Below are 25,728 nucleotides of genomic sequence, written 5' to 3' on the forward strand. Positions count from 1 at the left end.
GCTTCATCTCAAAACCCAAGGCTAGCAAGACATTGGGTATTTCTGCAGCAAAGAGCCTGACAGAATTTATAAAACTTGTCTGCCAAACAGCTTTTGCTAAGGATGTTCTTTCTCTGCCACCAAGTCACACCCCCTGGGGTAAATCTAGGCACCGTACTGCTAAACTATGAGCCTGGCTAGTCTCTCCAGGTCTAGAGTCTACCACTGGCAGTTCCGGGATCAAAGGAAACTGTTCTGGAGCCAGGAGTTTGGAGAGATGCCCAGGAGCTAGCCTGGAACGGGCAATATTTTGGCCAAGGCCTCCGCCCCGCCCCGCCCACCTGCCGCAGGACCGGAAGCTAGTCTGTTGCGCGGGGGAGTGGGAAGGATGACCCTCCCACGTGGCATGGCACCGGAAGCCAGCAGCTAGCGCTCCAGATTCTCCCACGTGATCTAGCCAGAACGTGGGAGGGAGGAGGTGGGGCGAAAGAGGCCCGACACAGTCCGGTCACATGACACGTCATGTGACACGATCCCGGAAGTCCGCGGCAACGTTTCGGGTACTGGTGGGCTTGGAGCCGTGGCGGCATGTTCTCGGCGGGCGCGGAAAGTCTGCTGCACCAGGCCAGGTCTGCCGATCTGGGGCTGGGACCACGGGGCGTGAGACGAAGCTGGGGAGGAGTGGGGAGGCGGTGGTCCCGCTGCACGGTTCGGGTCCCCGTGTGGCGCCGGGTCCGGGGCTCAGGGCGACCTGCGTGGAATGTGAGGCACACAACTCAGCTAAGGGATCCTCCTCATCGTATCTGGGGACATGCTAGTGCTGGCTCTGCACTGAGAGTCTAGGTTCTTTCCTAAATACCCAGCCCAAGACTTGGTGGTACGTGATTCAGCGAAGGAAACGATTACCCGAAGCCCAGACCTGATGCATTTGGTTAAAATGCAAAGGGACAAATATGGACTCTGAGCTGGGCCACTCGTGGGGAAAGATTAGAATGGTTAAGGTCTCTGGGATCTCCCAGAGCCTGAAAGAGTTAAAAGTTTGGAGTCTGCGAACAAGACAGAACTCCGAAGACAGAGGGACTTAATAGGTAAATGCCCTTGCCACCAAGCTTGACTCTCTCGATTCGACCCCTGGGGCTCTGGGAGGAAGAAGAAAATCAACTCCAGCAAGTTGTCTTTGGATCTCCAATTGAGCACCCCAACATGTACATAAATAAATGTAATGAAAAACAAAGACAGTTTTCTTAAGACCTATTAGGAAAATGGTTGGTGACCCAGCCACACAGTCTCCCCATGGGCCCACAGCCCTCCTTTGCCTTCAGTACTGGGTGGATACTTCTCATTTTTAAGCAGTAACCTTTTCATGGCAACACAAAAATAACGCCACCCTGTCTCATAGCATATGTGGTTTATCACTGCCCCAGTTGGGTACAACCCTGGGCCATTTGTATCTCTTTTTGCTCACCCAGCCTGTTCTCTAGGTGCTTCAAAAAGACTCTGGGTGGAGGATGCAGGAAACAAAGCAGGCGAGGGTGGTGGGAAAGCTACTGGAGACCTTCCTCGGCCTGAGACATGCGGTACCTGCAGAGACAGGCTACCTTCTTCTGGTTCCTGGGAGCCAAGTTCAAACACCTGACAGGCAGGCCCAAAATGGAGGCAGTTTGCAAACCATCAGCCCTGTTAGGAGACCATAGTGGGACTGTCAGCCATGATTTAGGAAGTTGGGGGCTCTCTTCCTCAGCGCCCACAGACAACTGATCCATTTGTTTATTTATTTAGAGATGGCTAAGACAGCGTTTTACTGTGTGGCCCCTGAAACTCACTCTGTAGACCAAGCTGGCCTCAGACTCAGAGAGATCCACCTGCCTCTGCCTCCCAAGTGCTGGGATAAAAGGCGTGCGCCACCACGCTGGGCAATTCCTTTATCATGGGCCTTTATTTTGTGGTGCTGGGAAGGAACCCAGCATGCATGTAGGCAGGCACCCCTTCCACCTCTTTTCCTTCCTTTTAAGCTTGGAATAGAAGCAAGGAAACACATTTCCACACTGAAGCCCGCCTCAGTCCTAGAGTGTTTGTGTTAGGCCAGTGACATCTCAGGCTTTCTTACAGTCTTCCGGAGTCATTGCTCTTCTCCCAAGGCTCAGGGAAGTGGCTTTCAACATGTGTGAGTGCTGCCTTTGAAGTTGAGAGTACTTCCTTATTATGTAAGGCCCTGGGGGTGGGGGGAGCCAGACAAACACCTTGGGAAAGGGGATCAAGAGTTTGAGTGTGGGCTATGTAATAAGTTCAAGGCTAGCCATCCTGGGCTACATTGCAAGACTCTAGGGTAAGAGGAGAGGCAGCTTGGACTAAATATTCCTGACTTTTGAAAGACTCATAAAACCTTTTACTGGCACAGAGAAGCTGAGGCAGGAGGATTGCTGCAAACTCCAGGCTAGCCTGGGCTACAAAGTGAGGCCCTGTCTCAAAAAGCAAAGCCTTAAAACAGTGTTTTGTCTTTGCCACTGGAGCAACAGAACAAAGCTGTATGCCTCACCATTAAGGGGTACCACTAGGAAACTGGGGGTGCTGCGTCTCAGTTCCAGGGGCGGAACCTGTCTGTGCCCCAGTTCCTATAAATTCACCCGCAGGCACTGTGAGCCTGGGTGAGTGTTCCCTGCCTTCTCTGTCCCCCACTAGGGGTGTGGGTCAGCACTGTGGTCCCCCTTCCTTCCTCAGGGAGATCCAGGATGAGGAGTTACGGCGTTTCGGCTCCCGGGTCACTAAGCTGCTGCAGGAAGCCCCAGGGCCAGCCACCACGGATGCCCTACAGAGACTCTTCCTCATCGTCTCAGCCACCAAGTACCCCCGTAGGCGAGTGGGCAGCCCTGGACCCTTGTGCATCCTCCAGACAGGTCCCAGCCAGCTTTCCTGAGATGCCAGTGTTCTTAACATAGGTCTTGCCTTCCAGGCTGGAGAAGATGTGTGTGGACCTGTTACAGACTACTCTCTGCTTGCCTACCAGCCCTGAGCAGCTCCAGGTTCTCTGCGCTGCTATCTTGAGAGAGATGTCACCTTTTAACGACCTGGCCCTGTCCTGTGATCACACCCCAAACACCCGGCAGCTTAGCCTTGTGGCCTCTGTGCTCTTGGCCCAGGTAAGACAATTGCCACCATTGGGGTTGGTGGGGTAGGGGGTGAGTGGTGTCTGTTTCTGGTGGTTCTGGGAGGTCTCAGGAATACAGCAAGCTGGCTTATGTCCCTCCATGTACCCGTGTGCTCCAGGGACCCAGTCAGCTTGGTGCCCATTCCCTTGGATGGTCTAAAGATTGACTGATTTAATGTATATGAATACACTGTAGCTGTACCGATGGATGTGATCCATCATGTGGTTGCTGGGAATGAAGGTTGCTCACTCCAGTCGGCCCCTCTTGATCTGGCCTACAGATTTATTTATTATTTTATCTAAGTACGCTGTCACTGTTCTTCAGATGCACTAGAAGAGGGCGTCAGATCTCATTACAGATGGTTGTGAGCCACCATGTGGTTGCTGGAATTTGAACTCAGGACCTTCGGAAGAGCAGTCAGTGCTCTTACCCACTGAGCCCTCTCATCTCTCCAGCCCCCCTCGGATGGTCTAATGAGTATCTCAAGTGTGCATAGCCCCCCTGCCCTCTCCTGTCTCATGCGTGCACACATAACATACACATGCTCAAGTGTGCACACACACAAAGTCTCTGTTGATAGCTAAGTCCGACTTCAGAGCCTGGGCTGCCCATGTGACATTCCTGACAGATGGTCCCTGCGCTCAAAGAGCGACTCTAGTGTACTTTCCAGATTCTCTCTGGGGATTGAACTCAGGTCTGTGAGCTGGAAAGGCATTCGCTTTGCCGGCTGAACCGTGTCCTCAGCTTCCTGTCCTGCTTTGAAGGGAGACAGAAAAGGAGAGATCAGACGTGTGAGCCAGCGCATCTTCAAGATCCTCGAGAACCGGCAGCCTGAGGGGCCCAGTGTCAGGCCCCTCCTCCCCATCCTGTCCAAGGTCATCGGCCTTGCCCCGGGCATCCTCATGGAAGGTACTGGACGAGTCTTCCCACAGTGGCTATACTATAGGGTGTGGTGGGGGGAGGGTTAAGCTGTCTGGAGAACCCTGCATAGCTTACCAGGTTGCACCCATGGTGTTGGGTTCTGTTGAGCCCCAATTTCTCTTGAACAAACTCAGTACTCCCTGGGAGCGTGGGGGTTTAACTCCCCCCTCCCCCATACACACACACACACACTGTACCCTTCTCCTCCTGCAGACCAGACCAACCTGCTCAGCAAAAGGCTGGTGGACTGGCTCCGCTACGCCAGCATCCAGCAGGGGCTTCCGTACTCAGGGGGCTTCTTCTCCACACCCAGGACCCGGCAGGTGAGTCCCCACTGCTTCAGCGGAGTTGAAATGACAAATGCTCCCTCACAGGCTGGGTATGTGGCTCAGGTGGTAGAGCTCTTGGCTAGCATGTATGTATGTACCTCTCGCATGTATGAGGTCCTTGGCTTAAGCCCCAGAACCACGTAGAGGTGCTCATCTGTAATGCTGGTCCATACCTGGAATCGCAGAACCCAGGAGGCAGAAGCAAGAGAATCGAGATTTCAGAGCCATCCTTAGCTACTCAGCAAGTTTGAGGTCAGGTTGATCTATGTGCGACCATGCCACAAAAACAAAACCAACCCTACTGTCCTGATGGAGCTCACTCTGTTCCACACATGAGCACCACACGTAGCCAGCCTCACCAGGCAGGCCCCTGTGGATGCTGCACGTCCTTCCTCTTGGTTCCAATGAGGCCTCATTGCTATCCCCACCTCAGAGTGGACGGGCGTCCTGGGATAGGGGTGCACTTTGAGTCTGGCCAGCCCTAGCTCCTCGGCTTATGTGATTCCTGCTCAGTGCACTGCAGGACACACGTCTGCGTCAGGTCAGTAGCATGTGTCTCTAGGTCTTCGCATAGGCCTGGCTGGATCGAGGGTGTGGATGCATCCTGCAATACAACCTTGGGAGAGGGCAGGTACTGCAAGCTTCCGGGCCATGCTGGAGCTCGCAGCCTCCATGATTTCTGCTCTCCTGAGTAGAGGGCTCATCCCCAGTCCTGTTATTCCTCCCATAGCCTGGTCCCATCACTGAGGTGGATGGAGCAGTGGCTGCTGACTTCTTCACGGTACTCTCCACGGGCCAGCACTTCACAGAGGACCAGTGGGTGAACATGCAGGCTTTCTCCATGCTGAGGAAATGGCTGCTGCACAGTGGCCCCGAGGACCCCGGCAGTCCTGATGCAGGTGCACCCAGGATGGGAGAGGGCACCGAGGGGCAGGGAGCACAAATATACTGTGACTTGGGGGTAGGAGGCACCTGTGCCCTACAGTGCACACCACAGGTGTCTGTAGGCCAAGCAAGGTGTGTGATGAATTTGGAGGCCAGCAACAGGGCCCACTGACCCCAGGGAGAACCAAAACCACAGGCCAGCATCATTTGTAGTCATGCCGGAGTCTCCACAAGGTGTTCCAAAGTGTTCCCAGAGAGCCAGACAGTATTCCCAGGCCCACCTACTCTCGCCCCATCTTCAGACTTGGATTATAGACAGTAAAACTGAGCTGCTCATGGTGGTATGTGCCTGTAAACCCAGCACTTGGGAGGTGAAGGCAGGAGGATCAGGGGTTCGAGGTCAGTCTCAGATACATAGTTGGAAGACAGCCTGGGTTATAACCCAGGCTGTGTTGAGACCCTGTCTCAAAAACAAAAACAACCCCCCCACACACACACACAAAACAAAGTCTAATAATACCTATCACACTTAAGGCAGGAGGATTATAAGTTTGAGGTCAGCCTCAGCTACATATCAAGACCTTGTTTTGTTTTATTTTTAAGATTTGTTTGTTTTATGTGTGTGAGTGCACTGTAGCTGTCTTCAGATGCACCAGAAGAGGGCATCAGATCTCATTACAGAGAGCCACGTGGTTGCTGGGAATTGAACTCAGGACCTCTGAAAGAGCAGCCAGTGCTCTTAACCGCCGAGCCATCTCTATGGCCCCAAGATCTTGTTTTAGTACACTAAAAACCAAACAGAAATACCAGTCAGCAGCCCAGACAGATGTGTGCAGCTGGCACCAGCTGACAGCAGCCTCATCCTTCTGACCTTGAACTCTGGGAGGCTGCCAGAGCATGTCCCCTGCCAGGCTGCCGTCTACACAGGGCATCAGGGTGTCCTTTTCTTCTACAGATGACAAGTCAGAGCTTGAGGGCTCCACCCTGTCTGTGCTGTCTGCGGCCTCCACTGCCAGCCGACTGCTGCCCCCTCGGGAGCGGCTGAGGGAGGTGGCCTTTGAGTACTGCCAGCGTCTGTTGGAGCAGAGTAACCGGAGTGAGTCCCCAGGCTGCCAACACGTGGCCCCATCCTACACTGACCTCCAAGGTGGTCTCTTGTCACATGACTGCTTGTGGCCGCAGCCACATAGGCAGTCTTGCGGCACTGTTTAGAGACAAGCCAGCTCTCTTTGTTCCAGGAGCGCTGAGGAAGGGGGACTCGGACCTACAGAAAGCTGTAAGTAGCCTGCAGGGTAGCGGGGAGGTGCTGCTCGGACCTTGACACAGCGCAGTGTCCCTGCAGTGCCTGGTGGAAGCTGTGTCGGTGTTGGATGTGCTGTGCCGGCAGGACCCCTCATTCCTCTATCGCACCCTCTCCTGCCTGAAGGCCCTGCACAGGAGGCTGGGCGAGGACCCTGGCAGTGAGCGGGCACTGGTGCCTCTTGCCCAGTTCTTCCTGAACCATGGTGAGTCCGGCTGAATGGGACGCAGACTACACAGTTCTTCTAGACACTTAGAGGCAATATTTCTGTTTTGTTTATTTATTAGTAGTGCTGGGCCATGCGCCCAGTCCCTCACTGGGGGATTCTAGGCAGGGGCAATACCACTGAGCCACGCCCCCAGCCCCTCACTGGGGGATTCTAGGCAGGGGCAATACCACTGAGCCACGCCCCCAGCCCCTCCCTGGGGGATTCTAGGCAGGGGCTCCACCACTGAGCCACGCCCCCAGCCTCTCACTGGGGGATTCTAGGCAGGGGCTCTACCACTGAGCCACGCCCCAGCCCCTCACTGGGGGATTCTAGGCAGGGGCTCTACCACTGAGCCACACCCCCAGCCCCTCCCTGGGGGATTCTAGGCAGGGGCTCTACCACTGAGCCACGCCCCCAGCCCCTCCCTGGGGGATTCTAGGCAGGGGCTCCACCACTGAGCCATGCCCCCAGCCCTTCACTGGGGGATTCTAGGCAGGGGCTCTACCATTGAGCCACGCCCCAGCCCCTCACTGGGGGATTCTAGGCAGGGGCTCTACCACTGAGCCACGCCCCCAGCCCCTCACTGGGGGATTCTAGGCAGGGGCTCTACCACTGAGCCACGCCCCCAGCCCCTCACTGGGGGATTCTAGGCAGGGGCTCTACCACTGAGCCACGCCCCCAGCCCCTCACTGGGGGATTCTAGGCAGGGGCTCTACCACTGAGCCACGCCCCAGCCCCTCCCTGGGGGATTCTAGGCAGGGGCTCTACCACTGAGTTTAATCCCAGCACTCTTTTTATTCTGATTGCTTTGTTTTATTGTTACTTGGTTGGTTAGTTGTTTTGGTTTTTTCATGTGTTACTCTGGGTGACCTGGAACTCATGGAGATCCACCTCCCTCTGTGTCCCAGGTACTGGGGTGAAGAGTGTGCCACCACACCCAGTGTCTTAGTCAGGGTCTGTCACTGTGATGAAACACCATGACCAAAAAAGCAAATTGGGGAGGGAAGGGTCGGCTTACTCCAGATCATAGCCCTTCACTGGAGGAAGTCAGGCCAGGCTGGGACCTGGAGCCAGGAGCTGATGAGGAGACTGAAAGGGTGGTGCTCCCTGGCTGGTTACCCGTGGCTGGTTCAGTCTGCCCTCTTATAGAACCCAGGACCCACCATGGGCTCGGCCCTCCCTCATCGATCACTAATGGAGGAAATACTTTACCGCTGGATCTCAGGGAGGCATTTCCTCTCTGATGACTCTAGCTTGTGTCAAGTTGACACACAAAGCCAGTACACCCAGCCTCCTTTTATTTGGGAATGGTTTGTCAAGTGTTGCCCGGGCCAGTCTTGAACTTGTGATTCTTCTGCTTCGGCCCCCAGAATGACTGAGATTATTGTTCTGTGCCAAGCTCAGGACTCTGATGTACCATGGGCCCGTGAAAGTCAAAAGTTGAGGCCCACTACCTTCCTGACAATGTCGCCGTGATGTGGGCTCTCTGGCCTCAGGGAGGTGTCAACATCTCCAGGAGGCTTGTTATGTTCTGAAGATTCATGCAGCCCTGGAGGCTTGACCAGGCTGCCTGAGCTCTGGCCTACAGCAGGAATCCTCCTCGTGAGTCACTGCAGATGCTGCTGCTGTAGAGCCTAATGCCCTGCCGGCTCCTGGTGTCTTTCAGGGGAAGCGGCCGCCATGGATGCAGAAGCCGTCTACGGGCAGCTGCTCCGAGGTCTCCCTTCTGAACGCTTCCACAGCCCGACCCTGGCCTTTGAGGTCATACACTTCTGCACACACAACCTGGCTCTCTTCGACCCCCACTTTCTCAGCCTTCTCAGGCTAAGCTTCCCAAGTCTGTTCAAGGCATGTATGGGCTTCATCGGGGTGGGCCCAGGGCTCCCCTCCAGATGATTTCAGTCTGGGGTATGGTGAGGGGTGAGGCTAGGGGTTCCCATGTATCATAGCATCCAGAGTCATCTCAGGCAGCCCCGTGGGAGCCAGACATATAACCTCAGCACAGAGGAGGCTGAGGCAAGGGATCAGAAGTAGGAGTTCAAGGCCTGCTTTGGGCCAGCCTGGGCTACATATCACCCTATATCAAAAAGCAAACCAAGCCAGATGTGATGCTGTGGTGAACATCTATAATCCTTGTACTCAGGTGGAGGCATGGGGATTTCTAAGTGTTTGAGGCCAGCCTGGGCTACATAGTTCCAGGACAGCCAGGGCTACAAAGATAAGAAAAACCTAGGAGCCAGAGAGATGGCTTGGTGGTTAGAGCACTGGCTGCTCTTGCAAAGGACCTACACAAGGTATCTCTCAACCATGTGTAACCCTTAATTCCAAAGGATCCATGCAACTCGTGTGTGTGTGTGTGTGTGTGTGTGTGTGTGTGTGTGTGTGTGTGTGTGCGCGTGCGTGCATGCGCGCGCGCACGCTCTCTCGTGAGCACGCGTGTGGGTATATGAGTCTAGGTGTATGTGTGTAGAGATGAAATCACAAGCTTGGTGCTGGGGCTCTCACTTTCCACCTTGTTGGTTGAGACAGAGTCTCCATTTGCTGACCTGCATACCCCAGGCTAATTGGTCTGTGGCCTTCCTGGAACTCTCTTGTCTGGGCCTCCTCACAGTAGAGTACTATGGAGTCATGCACTGCCCAGCCTAGCTTTACAAGGGTTATGGGGATCTGGACTTAGAACTTCATTTTTTATTACATCAATAATCCCCTCCCCTCTTTGGAAACAGAATCTCACTTTATTGGGATCATGGGTGTGCCTAGGCTGAATGGCCGGCCGGCCCCAGTAATGTCCTGTCTCTGCCTTCCTTCCCAGCACGGGGGTTTTGGGTGCACACTCTTGTGTGCTTTTTACAGATCCTGCTTATGCAGCGATCACCTTAGTGACTGAGCCGTCTCCCTACCCCCAAACTCACTCCTTTGTCTAAAAATAAGTAATACAGAAATGGCTACCTTCATTGACAGCTCAAAATTGGCTGCAAAAGAAAAACTAAAATGGCAAATGTGACCAGAGAGGTGACTCCCACTAGTAAAGCCACTTGCTACTAGACCTGGCAGTCAGAGTTCTGTCCCTGGGACCCGCGTGGTAAACGGAGACAGCCTTTGACTTCCACTCAACATGTGTGCACTCGTGCGCACACTCACATTAGTAGTAGGAAGTAAACCCCATAAAACATAGCCAAAGACAGCTTCATCACAGGCAGTGTGGGAAGGAGGGGGAGGGGCTGGTCCAGTGTCCCTGTCCAAACAGAGTGCCTTTGTGCTGAGAGTGGGCAGTAGGAGGCCACTGGATGAGGCGTGGCCAGCTAGCATCCTCTTGCCTGCTGAGCTGTCTTGTCCCCCTCCTCCCCCCGCAGTTCCTAGCTTGGAACAGCCCTCCTCTCACCGCGGAGTTTGTGGCCCTCCTCCCAGCTCTCGTGGATGCTGGCACCGCCGTGGAGATGCTGCATGCGCTGCTTGACCTTCCCTGTCTGACTGCCGCCCTGGACCTTCAGCTCAGGTGGGCCCACTCTGGCCCCTCCCGTGCAACCGGGCACTAGCTTTCCTCCTGACTTCTCCCGAGCCCCTGGACCAGGCTCCAGTCCACAGACCGTACATCTCTGGGCTGTTGGACATCCACCCAGAAGAGCCCCTGGGCTCCTCAAGCACACTCGTGTTCATGAAGAGGAACCTCCCATGTGGTTGTGTACGGAGCCTTTCCCCAGCCCCGAGAGCCGGTGACCCCCAGTAACCCCCAGTAACCAGTAACCCCCAGCATCAGGGCAAATAGGACTGTCTACAGTTGACTTGTGCTAAGAGCTGCATCCCAGCCTCTGTCCTCTTAGGTCCACACAGACTCCGTCGGAAAGGCTGCTTTGGGATGTCTCCCTCAGGATCCCCAGCTGCCTGGAGGCCTTCCAGGACCCACAGTTCCAAGGACTCTTCCGGCACCTGCTTCGTACCAAGGCCAGCGGTTCCACAGAGAGGTGGGATTCTATGCCAGAGACTGGGCTGTGTATTCTCACCCTCAGCCTGAGGAGACAACCATGGTCCCCATCACTACTGCCCCGGGCTCTGCTCACTGACCCTGGTGCCGTGAGCAGTCCACTATCTAAGTGGTAAAACTAAGGCCTAGCATATTCTGGGGAGTGGGAGGAGCACGGTGGTCGGCAGGCCTCTCGGTTCAGCCCTTGCTGGCCTGTCCCTGGCTCTGCTGACCTGGGAGCCCCTTGGTATGTGTGATCCCAAGGAGTGGGTGAACCATGACCACTTGTGGCCAGCCACAGCGTCCCTCCTTCAGGAAGGAACTGCAGGCAGGCACTCTGTAGCCCATTTTTTTGTGTCTCCAGGCTGACGCCACTTCACCAGGTGCTGAAGCCCATGGCCAGCTGTGCCCGGGTAACCCAGTGTGCAGAGGCAGTGCCCGTCCTGCTTCAGGCCTTCTTCTCAGCTGTGACCCAGGTGAGCCATGCCCAGGTCCCTTCTTCCATAGACATCCCATAGGCAAGAGGAACTGGCCCGGAGTGTGTTGCACCAGCCTTGACCCCAAGTAGGTTTGGCCTGCTGCACTCTGCATGGCTTCTCTGAGTAAGAGAGGCAGAGCCTCAGGACAGGGTGGGCACATGACACTTGAGGCTGGCAGCACAGCGTGTGTCCCAGTACCCCACCATAGCCCAATGGTTCCCTCCTGGCTGCGTGTCCACAGGTCAGATGACTAGAATCCACAGAACCGCTCGAAGTTGTCTAGCAACAGAATGGGCAGTTTGGGGTCACTCACCCAGACAAGATGGAGCCTTGGCCTCAGGGAACAGGCTTATTTATTTATTTATGTTTGGTTGGTTTTGAGACACCACCTCTCTGTATAACCCTGCTTAGTCTGGAGCTTACCACATGGACCAGACTGGCCTCAACTCTCAGATCTGTCTGCCTCTCTCTGGCTCACAGTGCTGGGGTATGGGCCCCCACAGCCTGCAACAGTGGGGGTTCTCAAGGGCAGCTGCGTGGCAGGAGCTGGGCCAGGGAGGCTGGGGCCTCTGAGTCCTCCCAGCCCAGGGTGCCCAGGGTGCTGGGGGAGGCAGGCCAGGGATGGGGAGCTTCACCCCCAAGGCTTTGCTCCTCCCAGAGGGTGGAAGGCAAAGGCGCCCACTGCTCAAGACTGAGCCTGTTTCTGTTCTTGATCCCAGACTGCCGATGGGGCCCTAATCAACCAGCTGGCACTGCTGCTCCTGGAGAGAAGTGACTCCCTCTACCCAGTCCCTCAGTATGAGGCCCGTGTGCACGGGTAGGCTCCCAGCCCTGGCAAGGTCACAGTGCCCATGACACACACAGACCACTTCCTGTGCCTCCCCTGTCCTGCCCACATGCTAGGGGCCTGAGCACTGGCCCTCCATCCTGCCAGTTCCCCCTGCAGCCTGCATCTCCTCCTCCATCCTGCCAGTTCCCCCTGCAGCCTGCATCACCTCCTCCATCCTGCACTTCCCCTGCAGCCTGCATCTCCTCCTCCATCCTGCCAGTTCCCCCAGCAGCCTGCATCTCCTCCTCCATCCTGCCAGTTCCCCCTGCAGCCTGCATCTCCTCCTCCATCCTGCCAGTTCCCCCTGCAGCCTGCATCTCCTCCTCCATCCTGCACTTCCCCTGCAGCCTGCACTTCCTCCTCCATCCTGCCAGTTCCCCCCGCAGCCTGCATCTCCTCCTCCATCCTGCCAGTTCCCCCTGCAGCCTGCATCTCCTCCTCCATCCTGCACTTCCCCTGCAGCCTGCACTTCCTCCTCCTGTCAGCACATCCTAGTGGCCTCCTCCTCCGAGATACTTTGTGTCTTCTCGGGCTGGGCTCATGTCTCTCTTGCACATGGTCCTGTCCACTGAGGTGGTTCTCAGCCTTCCCAATGCTATGACCTGTAATACATAACATTGTTTCACCGCTACTTCATGACTATAATGTTGCTGCTGTTATGAATCATAGCATAAATATCTGATATGCAGGGTATCTTATATGTGACCCACAGGTTGAGAACCACTGCTCTAGAGGGTTTATTCACACATGAACACACCCATCCTGGGGATTAAACCTAGGACCACCTGGATGTTAGGCAGGGGCTCTACCACTGAGCCACACCCCAGCCCCTCCCTGGGGGATTCTAGACAGGGGCTCTACCACTGAGCCACACCCCAGCCCCTCCCTGGGGGATTCTAGACAGGGGCTCTACCACTGAGCCATGCCCCCAGCCCCTCCCTGGGGGATTCTAGGCAGGGGCTCTACCACTGAGCCACGCCCCAGCCCCTCCCTGGGGGATTCTAGGCAGGGGCTCTACCACTGAGCCACGCCCCAGCCCCTCCCTGGGGGATCAGGGCAGGGGCTCTACCACTGAGCCACGCCCCAGCCCCTCCCTGGGGGATTCTAGGCAGGGGCTCTACCACTGAGCCACACCCCAGCCCCTCACTGGAGGATTCTAGGCAGGGGCTCTACCACTGAGCCACGCCCCCAACCCCTCCCTGGGGGATTCTAGGCAGGGGCTCTACCACTGAGCCACACCCCAGCCCCTCCCTGGGGGATTCTAGGCAGGGGCTCTACCACTGAGCCACGCCCCAGCCCCTCCCTGGGGGATCAGGGCAGGGGCTCTACCACTGAGCCACACCCCAGCCCCTCCCTGGGGGATTCTAGGCAGGGGCTCTACCACTGAGCCACACCCCAGCCCCTCACTGGAGGATTCTAGGCAGGGGCTCTACCACTGAGCCACGCCCCCAACCCCTCCCTGGGGGATTCTAGGCAGGGGCTCTACCACTGAGCCACACCCCAGCCCCTCCCTGGGGGATTCTAGGCAGGGGCTCTACCACTGAGCCACGCCCCAGCCCCTCCCTGGGGGATCAGGGCAGGGGCTCTACCACTGAGCCACACCCCAGCCCCTCCCTGGGGGATCAGGGCAGGGGCTCTACCACTGAGCCACACCCCCAGCCCCTCCCTGGGGGATTCTAGGCAGGGGCTCTACCACTGAGCCACACCCCAGCCCCTCCCTGGGGGATCAGGGCAGGGGCTCTACCACTGAGCCACACCCCCAGCCCCTCCCTGGGGGATTCTAGGCAGGTGCTCTACCACTGAGCCACACCCCAGCCCCTCCCTGGGGGATCAGGGCAGGGGCTCTACCACTGAGCCACACCCCCAGCCCCTCCCTGGGGGATTCTAGGCAGAGGCTCTACCACTGAGCCACACCCCAGCCCCTCCCTGGGGGATCAGGGCAGGCCATCTCCTCCTCAGTTTTATGGTAGGTCTCACTCCACCCCAGGCTATCCTAGAACTCACAGCCTTCCTCCTACCTCACTCTCTCAATTAGCCTGGATTTCAGGCATTCATGTCCCCAGTGGAGTCAAAGGCTCCTTAATGGGTGGCAAGTTTTCCCTTCCTGACTTCAGCCATCTGCTCTGACTCTCCTGCTCCCATTGGGTGGACTGGGATTGGGCCTGCCCTGAGTACATAGCTGCACAGCGTTCCCGCTCTCCTCACAGGGTGCTGAGCTCCCAGCTCCTGGTGCTGTGTAAGCTGAAGCCATCGCTGGTGGTGGAGCTGTCACGAGAGCTCCTGGAGTTCGTGGGGAGTGTGAGCAGCATCCACAGCAGAGCCAGTGTGTTCACTTGTGTGGTAAGCGCACAGCCACCCTCCCCTGTCAAATAGCAAGCCCCATGCCCCATGCGTGCTGACCCCTGCTCTGGGCTTAGGTGTGGGCCATTGGTGAGTACCTGTCGGTGACTTGCGACAAGAGGTGCACAGCGGAACAGATCAACAAGTTCTTTGAAGCCCTGGAAGCCCTGCTGTTTGAAGTCACCCAGTCCCGCCCCTTAGCCGACTTGCCCTGCTGTCCTCCAGAGGTGGTCACTGCACTCATGACCACGCTGACCAAACTAGCCTCCCGGAGCCAAGACCTGATCCCAAGGTACCCAGCTAGGAAGCACAGAGAAACCCATAGAGGGCAACCATTTAGGTGCCTTGGGGAATTGATTCTTGGCAGCTAAGGACCTGAGACCCTCTCTTTCCCAGGGTGTCACTGTTCCTGTCAAAAATGCGAACCCTGGCCCAGAACTCAGCCACCAGCTCTGTGCACAGTGAAGAGGGTGCAGAATCCATCCGAACCCGGGCCTCAGAGCTGCTAACCCTACTGAAGATGCCCAGTGTGGCCCAGTTTGTGTTCACACCTCCCGCAGGTGTGTGCCAGCCCCGCTACCACCGGGACACCAACGTGGCCCTGCCTCTGGCTCTGCGCACAGTCAGCCGGCTGGTGGAGAAGGAGGCTGGCCTTCTGCCAGGTTGAAGGGACAGTCACCACCTGAACAGTAGCTACAGCTTGAGAGCCTGGGCAGTCAGCAGTATTGGAGCTGAGCTGCAGGCGTGGGTGACTCGTGAGGCGTGGTGGACATGGCTGTCAGGATGGGATCACCAGCCCCTGGGGATGAGTCATCTCCTTGTCTCTGTGGCTGGCCAGTCAGCCTGGAGCAGCCGGTAGGTGACTGAGTGTTACTTCCTAGGCAGAGCAGAAATGGCCTGGTCTGCTTGCTGCTGTTACTCATTTCTGGACTTGGGGGCAGGGAGCAGTGCAGGAAAAATAAACTAAAGAATTATTTATGCTGAGCAGTGGTGGCACATGCCTTTCATCTCAGCACTCAGAAGGCAGAGGCAGGTGGATTTCTGAGTTCGAGGCCAGCCTGGTCTACAGAGTGAGTTCCAGGACTACACAGAGAAACCTTGTCTCAAAAAACCAAAAGAGGCCGGGCCTGGTGGCGAACGCCTTTAATCCCAGCACTCGGGAGGCAGAGGCAGGCGGATTTCTGAGTTCGAGGCCAGCCTGGTCTACAAAGTGAGTGCCAGGACAGCCAGGGCTACACAGAGAAACCCTGTCTCGAAAAACCAAAAAAAAAAACCAAAAGAGAATTATTTAATGTTACATGTATGTGCTTGCACACACCACAGTGCACAGGGAGATCAGGAGACAGCTTTTGGTACTCGGTTCTCTCCTTCAGCCATGTGGGTCTTGGCTGGTTGCCTGGCTCAGTGACAAGCGCCTTTATCTACTGAGCCATTTTGCCTGCCCCCAAGTAAATCTTCCCAGTGCTGTGTACAGCCCAGACCCCTCTCTCTGCCTTCCTTGGACTTGGAGAGAGCCAGGGAGCCTGGGCTGCTGCCTTCCCACCCTGCCCTCTGTAGAGGGAAATACCTGGGTCCCCTGATTGGCTCCTGTGTCCTTGATGTGACAGAAATGACATGCTCTGGAGCTGAAACTGCCACAAAGCCCTGAGTGTAATCCTGAGTGTAATCCCAGCACTCAGCAGGTGGAGTGAAGTTAGAGGAAGATCAGAAATTCAAGGTCGGCCTTGGCTAGGTAACAACTTAAAATGCAGCCTGGGCTACAAAAGAAATTGGGCCTAGAAGATGACTCAGCGCATAAAAGGCCTTGCTAGATGCCCCCGATGACTCAGGGTTGACCCCTGGATCTCATGTGTAGGGCTGTGTACCATGGTGTGTATGCAGCTGCGAAGACAGCAGTTCAAAGCTCAAAGGCTTGCTACAGCAGTGGAAGAACGAGCTGGAAAGCAAGAACCAACTCTCAGAACGCACGCCATGCCTTGGTCTCATAAGACATTTTAAAAGCTAAATAAAACTCAAGGTGTATTCATGAGGGTGCGGTGTCTTCTGGGTCCACATGCAGGTGGTGTTTGCCTAATTATGCTGCTTCCTAATTTACGGATATGGAAGGCTAGACTTGGAGGACTCTTATGTGCTCCAGTGGCTCTGCACAGAGGCTTCCAGGTTTCATGGTGCTCAAGGGTGCAGGGTCCTGCCTGAGCCTTTTTGCAATTTTCCTGAGCCCTGGGCAGACAGTTCTTCAGAACTACTCAGGTACTGACAGCATATGACCACCAGATGGCGCCACCGCACCAGTTTATTGATGCGCACGCCTTTGGCCCCACCCACAACTCCATCCTTCACTTTGTTTCTGGGCTCTGTATTAGGGCTGGAGCTCCCTCAGGAAAAGTTGAATTTAGGCACCGGCTGAGGTCTGTGGCTAAGTGGGGTGCTCCTACCGAGGCCACGGGGATACTAAAGCCCACGTGGGCCTCGTGTCCGGATTCACGTTCAGGGAGAGCTTTGCTTGTTACCACTATGCCTGTTGGGCCCGGATCAAACTCCCTCCCCGAGCTGGGCCAGGACAGATGTGTTCAGGGAGCGCCATCTGTTCCTGTGAGGACAGGCTCCCCTATAGCAGGGGCAGAGGGGACAGTGTCATTAGTGATTTAAAAAGAAATAGCCTTTTGCTTTATTCGGTGAGTGAGTGCTTTTGCCTGCATGCATGTCAGCGCGCCATGCACATGTTTTACATGCAGAGGTCAGAGAGCATCAGATCCACTGGAACTGGAGTCGCAAGCTTGTGAACCCCCATGTGCTGGGAATTGAACCCAGGTCCTCAGGAAGAACTCCTAGTGATCTTAACCACTGAACCATGTCTGCAGCCCAGAACCTTGGCATCCTTCAGTCACAGGGTACATGGCTCCACCGAGCACTGCACAGAAAGTTAATGAAGCCATGCCAGCTTGAACAAGGGCAGAGGTGTTTGAAGACACACTGCCCTCTTCTTGTTGAGCACCAGACAAAGCCAAGTGCCCACTCAGGGGCTGCCCTGGAGACTCTGAGAGGTCAGCAGGGGGCGAGGGTCACGTACGGTATTCAGCCACTCTCCCTACCTTCGTCTGGCTAGAGGCGTGGGCTCCAGGCTCCTAGGCCCCGGTGACATTGGTGAAGCTTTTACACCTCCTCGGCTGCCTTTCATACTGTTATAGTCACCTTTCATATGAATGCTTGACAACCCGCTTGCACACATGCCATGGTTTTAGTATGTGGTATGAATGTGTGTGCACGTGTGTGTGTGTGTGTGTGCCTGCAATGGAGAGGCTGGGGGTTGGTGCGGAGTGGTTGGTTTCCTCAGTTGCTCTCCACCTAATTGGATTTTTTTCCTTATGTTCTCCTTGGGAAGGCAGAGCATGCGTGGAGCTAAGGACAGATTTCGAGTCTGTTCTGCCCTAGGGGTTGCTCTCACGTTGTCAGGCTCTGCAGCAAGTCCTCTTACCCAGTGATACATCCCATCAATCTTATATTTTAAAAATAATTTTACTTTTGAATGAAAATAGTTACTTTCATACAGTTTCTTCTGGTGAGTTTTCCCTCCCTCATCTCCTCCCAGATCCTCCCATCCCCCACCCTTCCAACTTCATATCTTTCTTAAGAAAACAAGCAAATAGAAAAGACGAACAAGGATTTTAAAAATGAATAAAGTGTGTGTGGGGGTACTTTTCAGAAAGTAGGAGAAACATACAGATGAGAACACACACACACGACTAGTAAGGGGGCAGGGGACAGAAACAAAGCAGTATGAGATCTCAAAACATCCCTGTTTTGAGATGTCTGTTAGCCATCTGCTGCTGGGTGTGGGGCCTACCTGTAAGTGGGGTTTGTTTACCCACTGAGGCTCCCTTGGAGAAACATTTTTTTTTCTTTGGTTGGGGATGGGAGCTGGAATCTACTTCCTCATCTCGGCACTGGGACCTGTCGGCTTGGATCTGTGCAAAGCCCACGAAAGCTGCCACGGTCAGTCCTGTTGTGTCTGGAAGACAGTCTTAGGTGTCATTCATCCCCCCGGCTCTTACAATCCTTCTGCCTCCTCTTCAGCAGTTTCCTGAGCCCTGAGGGGAGGAATTTGATGGAGACTCCAAGGTTTGACACACTCTGCATATTGGGCAATTGAAACCACTTTTTTTTTTTAGACATGGATCTTTCACTGAAGCCAGAGTTCAGATGCAGCTAGCACAGATTCAGGCATCTTCCTGTCAAACATACACACCAGCAATACACTCACAGCAGCAGCAGCAGCAGCAACATACACACACAGCAGCATACACACATACACCAGCAATTCACACACACACACACGCTCCAGCACTGGGTCACAGGCAGTCAGCACTGTGCCTTTAAACGGAGGATGACACTGTCTCCTCATGCTTGGCATGCGTTGCTGACTGAGCTTTAGCTCCTGTATTGTGCTCTTTTTATGAATTGCTAAATAATAAGCACCGAGAAGCCCTGCACAAAACATGACCAAGTTGGGGAGGAAAGGGTTTATTCAGCTTACACTTCCACATTGCTGTTCATCACCCAAGGAAGTCAGGACTGGAACTCAAGCAGGTCAGGAAGCAGGAGCTGATGCAGAGGCCATGGAGGGATGTTTCTTTCTTTCTTCCTTTCTTTCAAGATTTATTTATTATATGTAGTCCACTGTCGCTGTCTTCAGACACACCAGAAGAGGGCATCTGATCTCATTACAGATGGTTGTGAGCCACCATGTGGATACTGGGATTTGAACTCAGGACCTTCAGAAGAGTAGCCAGTGCTCGTAACCACTGAGCCATCTCTCCAGCCCCAGGAGGAATGTTTCTTACTGGCTTGCTTGCTCTGCCTTGCTCAGCTTGCTTTCTGATACAACCAAGGACTACCAGCTCAGGGATGGCACCACCCATTATGGGCCCTCCCACCCTTGATCACTAATTGAGAAAATGCCTTACAGCTGGATCTCATGGAGGCATTTTCTCAGTTGAGGCTCCTTTCTCAGTGATAACTTTTCTGAGTTGCTTGACGAATTGAATTGCCTGTGTCAGCAGGTATCCCTTACTGTATGTCCTCTCTGTGTTGTCTGAACAAGGTCATGCTGGCTTATTGCAAGAAGGCTTCCTGCTGGCATTCTTCCAGTAGTGTCTGCAGGAATGAGGGGTCCCCTCCTCTGCTCCCCAGCATGGAGCTTGTGAACCCAGGAATGAGACCCTGCCCCAGCTGACACAAAACCAGCCAGTACAAGCCTACTATCCAGGATCAGAATTGCTATGGTGGTGACACCCCATCTCTCTGTGCGCCCCCAGTCTATGCAGCCTGCTCCACTGTTTAATCCTAACACTCTTCTGAGTCTATGCAGCCTGCTCCACTGTTTAATCCTAACACTCTTCTGAGTCTATGCAGCCTGCTCCACTGTTTAATCCTAACACTCTTCTGAGTCTATGCAGCCTGCTCCACTGTTTAATCCTAACACTCTTCTGAGTCTATGCAGCCTGCTCCACTGTTTAATCCTAACACACTTCTGAGTCTATGCAGCCTGCTCCACTGTTTAATCCTAACACTCTTCTGAGTCTATGCAGCCTGCTCCACTGTTTAATCCTAACACTCTTCTGAGTCTATGCAGCCTGCTCCACTGTTTAATCCTAACACTCTTCTGAGTCTATGCAGCCTGCTCCACTGTTTAATCCTAACACTCTTCTGAGTCTATGCAGCCTGCTCCACTGTTTAATCCTAACACTTTTCTGAGTTGCTTGACGAATTGAATTGCCTGTGTCAGCAGGTATCCCTTACTGTATGTCCTCTCTGTGTTGTCTGAACAAGGTCATGCTGGCTTATTGCAAGAAGGCTTCCTGCTGGCATTCTTCCAGTAGTGTCTGCAGGAATGAGGGGTCCCCTCCTCTGCTCCCCAGCATGGAGCTTGTGAACCCAGGAATGAGACCCTGCCCCAGCTGCAGCCCCTCAGCTCTGTTCTGAGCTATAAGCGTTTCTTCTGGATGAAGCCATCAATTTGCGGGGGGTTGGGGGGGGGGGGAGTCGAGACAGGGTTTCTCTGTAGCTCTGGCTGTCCTGGAACTCACTTTGTAGACCAGCTGGCCTTGAAGTCAGAAATCCACCTGCCTCTGCCTCCCGAGTGCTGGGATTAAAGACGTGCACCACCACGTCCGGCAGCCATGAATTTTAAATATCCGTTTAAAAGCAAATTTAGGGGCAGGGGAGTGGAGAGATGGTTCAGTGGCTAAGAGTGATCACTGCTCTTGCAAAGGACCTGGGTATGGGTGCCAGCACCCACATGGAAGTCACATGCAACATAGTTGCAGATCTGGTCCCTCTTGTAGCCTCAGCGGGCTCCTGAATATGGACAGTACCCATAAACTCATACAAGCACACACATACACACATAAAGCAAACAAATCTTGAAAATGTAGATTTGGGAGCCAGCAAGATGACTCAGTGGTTCCAGGCTCCTACACCAAGCCTGCAGACTTGAGTTGAAGTCCCAGGACCTCCATGGTGGAGAGAACCAACTTCCATAGCTGTCCTCTGTATCTCCACGTGCACACCACGGCATGCATGCATACCTCACCACCCCCATTCCATGCACTCAAAATAAATCAATAAAAATGTGTAACATCTTTAATATATGCTTTATCCAGCATCTCGGGCATCACTGACTTGTGGCTGCTTATCCAAGCTGGGTGCAGCCACATGCAGCCACAGCAGCAGGTGGGACGTTGTAGCAGTTCCTGGTGGCAGCCAGGAGGGGGCAGTATGGAGACGCATGAGAGCAAGTAATAGGGCCAATCCAGGACTGTGCCCTCCACAAAGATCCCTTTCATGTGAGGACTGTTTGCAGTTGATTGGGACCCCTTTGTACCAAGAATTTCTCCTGTTAAAAATATGAGAACCTTGGGCTAGAGAGAGAGCTTAGTAGGTACAGCCCTAGCCATAGAAGCATATAGACCTGAGTTCGAATCCCCGGAACCTACATAAAGCCAGCTACAGTAGCATATGTGTCTGTAAGCCTCATGCTCCTACAGTGAGATGGAAGGGGGAGAAAGGAGAATACCAGAGACTCTCAGGCCACCAAGCCTGGTGCATACGGCAGGCAGCACACAACAAGAAAAGGAGACTGTCTGAAGGAAGGGGAAGGTGAGGGCTGACATCTGAGGTTGTCCCCTTCCCTCAATACATGATGTGGCACCTGTGCACCTACACCCCCCCACACACACACACACCGATACACATACACACAGACACACACACAGAAATACACACAGGGGCACACACAGACACGAAAGAGACGCAGCACACACAAACACAGATACACACATAGGCACAGACACACACACACTGAACTCTTTCAGCTTAGTATTAGTATTCAACCACCTACTTTTGTGATCAGTGACAATAGGGAAGAATGGAGGTCATTTCTGCAGGGAGAGAGGCACAGGCTGCCTCAGGCCCAAGGAGACATGAGCTTGGTCATCTAGCCTTCTCCAGGCCTGCAGACCCCTTCCTTTGGAGGAGAAACTGTACAATGTGATTGAAAATGGAGACGGGCACAGGGATTCACGTGTGGGCCCAGAATTCACAGTAAAGCTCCACACTGGCCCTGACCCAGTCTCAAAGTAAGGACCAAAGACTGGACCACATTGACTCATGGTTCTTGTTTACTAGGTACAAAGAAACCACAGTCCTTGGGTAAAGGGTCATTCAAATCATCCCATCCATAGCTTAGCTTGAGGGAGCAGACCTGTAATCCCAGCTGCTCAGGAGCCTGAGGCAGGAAGGTAGAATGAAAGCTCAATCTGCTTGAGCTACATACAGAGCAAGTTCAAGGCCAGCCTGGGTAACTCAGTGAGAATGTTGCAAAACAAAATATAAAAGGGGCTGGGGGCGTGGCTCAGTGGTAGAGCCCCTGCCTAGAATCCCCCAGTGAGGGGCTGGGGGTGTGGCTCAGTGGTAGAGTCCCTGCCTAGAATCCCCCAGGGAGAGGCCAGGGTGTGGCTCAGAGGTAGAGTGCCTGTCTAGCATATTATGGCCTCTGGGTGCAGGGGTGGGGCATTTGGGAACTCCCTCCATCACTGTCCACAGTGAATGCACTCAAAACTTCTCCTTGCTGACCGGGCAGGGAGGCTGGTCACTAGCGACACTGGCTTCCTTCAGTGTTACCCGCATGCTCTGTACCACAGTGCAGATCCTACATCCCCGCTATAAGAATACAAAAGATAGTTTATTGAATCTAAACTCTCCATTAAAGTCTTTAAACATAAAAGCTCTGTAGGAAATGTCACAACTTAGTGTCATCTGTCATATAAATAAATATACACTAAGATGCACACTGTCAAAGGTGTCCTCAACGTGAGGCCACAACATAGGGACTCACTCAGTCAACTTTAAAAACCAGGATTGGCTGGACTGGGGTGTGAAGGGCAGGGCAAGCGCCGTGGTGGCTGTTGGTGGCACCTGGCGAGGATACAGGAAACAGGTGGTGGGGACAAGGGTCCTTTGGTCTATTAGGAAGGGGGCTTGCGGAAGCGGATTTTCTTGGCCGTTTCCATGTCAGACTTGGCAACCAGGAATCGCATTTTCTTGCCTCCATGTCGGATCAAATCCACTGCCCTGAAATCAAGGAAAGTGGTGAGGCTGGCAGAGAAGGAAGCAGCAGCAACAGCCCCAGCCACTGCCCCCCAGGATGTAGGACCTGATGCAGGTGCCCCTCCCCTCCCTGGATAGTCCTGCATCTCAGGCAGGTGTGGTGCATACCTCATGTAGCTGACACCTCTCAGGCTGCTGCCATTCACCTCCAGGATTTGGTCTCCCAGTGACAGCCGCCCATCAGATGCCGCAGGGCTCCCGGGAAGCAGGGTCTGTATGTAGAGTCCCTGGGCCCCCAGAGGTGTGTGCTGGAAAGAAGCAGGGGCTTCAAGATGCTGCAGGTGCTGACACATGCTCTCCCTAGAAAAGGCCTTGTACCCCAGCCCCAAGCCTCCCTGTGAACTTGTGGGACCCATGCCTGAACCCAGCCAGATCCAGGTGTGTTCCATGGGAAAGCACTAGGCTCCATCAGTGTTCCTAAAGGCAGGCCCATGAGGCAGTCAGGGCATCGCTCACTGGCCTCGACTATGCTCACACTGTAGAGGATGAGTCTGCAAGAACAAGGGGTGGGGTGGGAGGGGGGAGAGGGCTGAGGCCCCAGGGTCCTCACCATCCCATCAATCAGGCCCATTCCCAGCCCGGAGGGGCCTCGCTCCAGCTCCACCATGAACACGTAGCAGAAGTCCTCAGCGCTGGAGCTGGGGCTGGAGGCCTCAGCAGGAGGCTCAGCATCCTGAATCTCATCTCCTGGGCAAAGAGGAGGGGAAAGATTAAGGAGCCACTGGGCTTGGAGGGTAAGGACTCATCCCAGAGTCAGTACACAGGGGACCTCGGGAAGACACAGAGATGTCTTACAAGACAGGGCATGGCAAGTGCTCCTGGATCCCCAGGAAGAGACTACCTGGACAGAATATGACAGCAAGCCCAGGGGAAGGGGCAGGCCCAAACTCAACAAGACATTAACCCCTCCAAGGCCTGGGACCCAATGCATTTGGGACACCCTAGCCTCCCACCACCTAATCACTGTCTTCTCCTCCCCCCACACCCCCGCCACTAGAATGGCACTCTAAGCCCATCCTCCCTGAGCCTCCATTGCACCCAGACGCTGCCACAGACTCCAGCCTAACAGAGGCCCACCCTGAGGCCCTGTGCCTCCACACCAGAGCTTGTGTCTGAGTGGGGACCTCGGGAGTGAGCCTGATCTGCACCCCGGCCCCAGAACCTGAGGCAGCTTGCTGCCTTGTCCTGCTCTGAGCGCCCAAAGCCATTCAAACTTGAGGATAATCAAGGACACAATAAAGAGTCCTCATAGGACCAGGTGGGCCCCACTGTGCACAGACACGCATGGACACGTGCTCCTACATAAGGGCACACATGCACCCACCTACCAGGACTGTCCCTCTAAGGCACTAAGGAGCATGCTCTGGACACAGCACTGGCTGACAGAGGCCAAAGGAGACCTGCTATCAAGACACAAGGTAGGGTCTGCTACCCAATCGTGAGCAGGCCAGGCCTTACCTTCTAGGACTGCACCAGGAAGACCACCTGGCCCATTCCTCTGCCCGTCAAGGACTGCTCTTCCACAGAGGCCGCTGGGCTCTGGCCAGCTGGGGCCTGCAGGCTCCAGGCCCAGTGGCGTGCTGGGCGGAGTGAGCAGGCAGGAGGAGTCAGTGTGCAGAGAGCCAGCCTGGGAGCCCCTGCGGTCCCCTCGGGTAGGCTGTCTTCCAGGGGGACCCTGAGCCCAGGGAGCTCCCGTGACAGGAAGAGAATGGGTAGGGGCAGTTTCAACAGCAACTCTGCCTGGGTCCCTATTGGCCAGGGGGCAGCCATGGCCTTCCAGATGGCCCTCAGGAATTGTGTGGTACAGGCCCTGGGAAGAGAAGGTGGACAGACGTTGAGGCCCAGAGGAGGGGATGGCCCAGGCATCCATGATGGCTTCCTGTGAGGAAGAGAGACAGACAAGCCACCTAGGAGGATATGGGCCCAGCCAGGCCATGTTAGGCAGAGTGAGTGAAGACTCTTGCATCACAACAAATGGAGACCCGGGACCTCTGTCTCAGGATACCTGCTGCATCCCCAGCCCACTCTGGACAGCCAGTGCCTGCTTCTGGCAACAGGCAATGAAGGTTCTCAGTTCAGCTCAGGCTCCAAGCCACAGGCTGCTCGGAGTGACTCAGCCCCACTCTACCTCGATGCTCTCGGGCTGGGCAGGCCCACTGTCAGGGCTGGCTTGGCCCCGCAGCCCCCACAGGAAGTGGCGGATGTAGAGCAGGTGCTGGTAGATGCTGTCCTCCACGCAGTCGGCCTCCAGGTCCACCTGGAAGCCCTGGCTCGGCAGAACGATGGGCGGCGGGTTTTCATAGGACTCCAGGATGTCCTCTGCAGTGGAGTGAGAGGGGACACTGGGACCTGGCCTCTCCTCCCTCCACCTTAGGTCCTCACCCACATAAGACAGCAAGACCGGGCTGGTGAGATGGCTCAGTGGGTAAGAGCACCCGACTGCTCTTCCAAAGGTCCAGAGTTCAAATCCCAGCAACCACATGGTGGCTCACAACCATCCGCAATGAGACCTGGCGCCCTCTTCTGGAGTGTCTGAAGACAGCTACAGTGTACTTACATATAATAAATAAATAAAATCTTTAAAAAAAAAAAAAAAGACAGCAAGACATTAACCCCTCTGTACTGGCTATTTTTGTGTCAACTTGACACAGCTGGAGTTATCACAGAGAAAGGAGCTTCAGTTG

At 54.8% G+C, this 25,728-nt stretch overlaps 2 protein-coding genes across 5 annotated transcripts in view; one reads left to right on the forward strand and one right to left on the reverse strand.

Moving 5' to 3' along the window:
• Positions 1-510: 510 nt before the first annotated feature.
• Positions 511-15,661, forward strand: Ap5z1 (adaptor related protein complex 5 subunit zeta 1). Of its 3 annotated transcripts, none has more exons than XM_021163593.2 (17): positions 511-608; positions 2,698-2,832; positions 2,930-3,116; positions 3,890-4,034; positions 4,260-4,369; positions 5,106-5,274; positions 6,216-6,356; positions 6,499-6,536; positions 6,603-6,765; positions 8,435-8,616; positions 10,122-10,264; positions 10,590-10,730; positions 11,094-11,205; positions 11,928-12,025; positions 14,245-14,377; positions 14,455-14,669; positions 14,774-15,661. In XM_021163593.2, exons 1-17 carry the CDS (start codon positions 568-570, stop codon positions 15,042-15,044), a joined length of 2,424 nt encoding a protein of 807 aa, XP_021019252.1. In that variant the 5' UTR covers positions 511-567; the 3' UTR covers positions 15,045-15,661. The 3 variants fall into 3 exon arrangements, with proteins under 3 accessions (XP_021019252.1, XP_029333759.1, XP_029333760.1); XM_029477899.2 differs by having other exon boundaries at positions 6,687-6,765; XM_029477900.2 differs by lacking the exon at positions 511-608 and having other exon boundaries at positions 2,698-2,828.
• Positions 15,662-22,633: 6,972 nt separating this feature from the next.
• Radil (Rap associating with DIL domain) overlaps positions 22,634-25,728 on the reverse strand; it is a 72,455-nt gene continuing 69,360 nt past the window's right edge. For both annotated transcript variants that reach the window (XM_021162360.2, XM_021162363.2), the window contains exons 11-15: positions 25,173-25,363; positions 24,503-24,854; positions 23,595-23,731; positions 23,153-23,292; positions 22,634-23,008 (exon numbers count right to left, since the gene is read on the reverse strand). In XM_021162360.2, the coding sequence (XP_021018019.1) occupies positions 22,903-23,008; positions 23,153-23,292; positions 23,595-23,731; positions 24,503-24,854; positions 25,173-25,363 (926 nt within the window). In that variant the 3' untranslated portion in view covers positions 22,634-22,902. The remainder of the gene's footprint in view (positions 23,009-23,152; positions 23,293-23,594; positions 23,732-24,502; positions 24,855-25,172; positions 25,364-25,728) is intronic.

The sequence above is a fragment of the Mus caroli genome, unplaced genomic scaffold, assembly GCF_978045245.1.
Source record: "Mus caroli unplaced genomic scaffold, Mus_caroli_1 scaffold_4, whole genome shotgun sequence".
In the NCBI taxonomy this organism is placed as follows: Eukaryota; Metazoa; Chordata; class Mammalia; order Rodentia; family Muridae; genus Mus; species Mus caroli.

Bases quoted from the DNA above. Each gene is read 5' to 3' on its own strand.
- Ap5z1 (XM_021163593.2), top strand. From the start codon at position 568: ATGTTCTCGGCGGGCGCGGAAAGTCTGCTGCACCAGGCCAG. The intron at 3,117-3,889 runs GTAAGACAATTG...CCTGCTTTGAAG, and splicing joins CCTCTGTGCTCTTGGCCCAG to GGAGACAGAAAAGGAGAGAT. The intron at 14,670-14,773 runs GTACCCAGCTAG...TCTCTTTCCCAG, and splicing joins AGCCAAGACCTGATCCCAAG to GGTGTCACTGTTCCTGTCAA.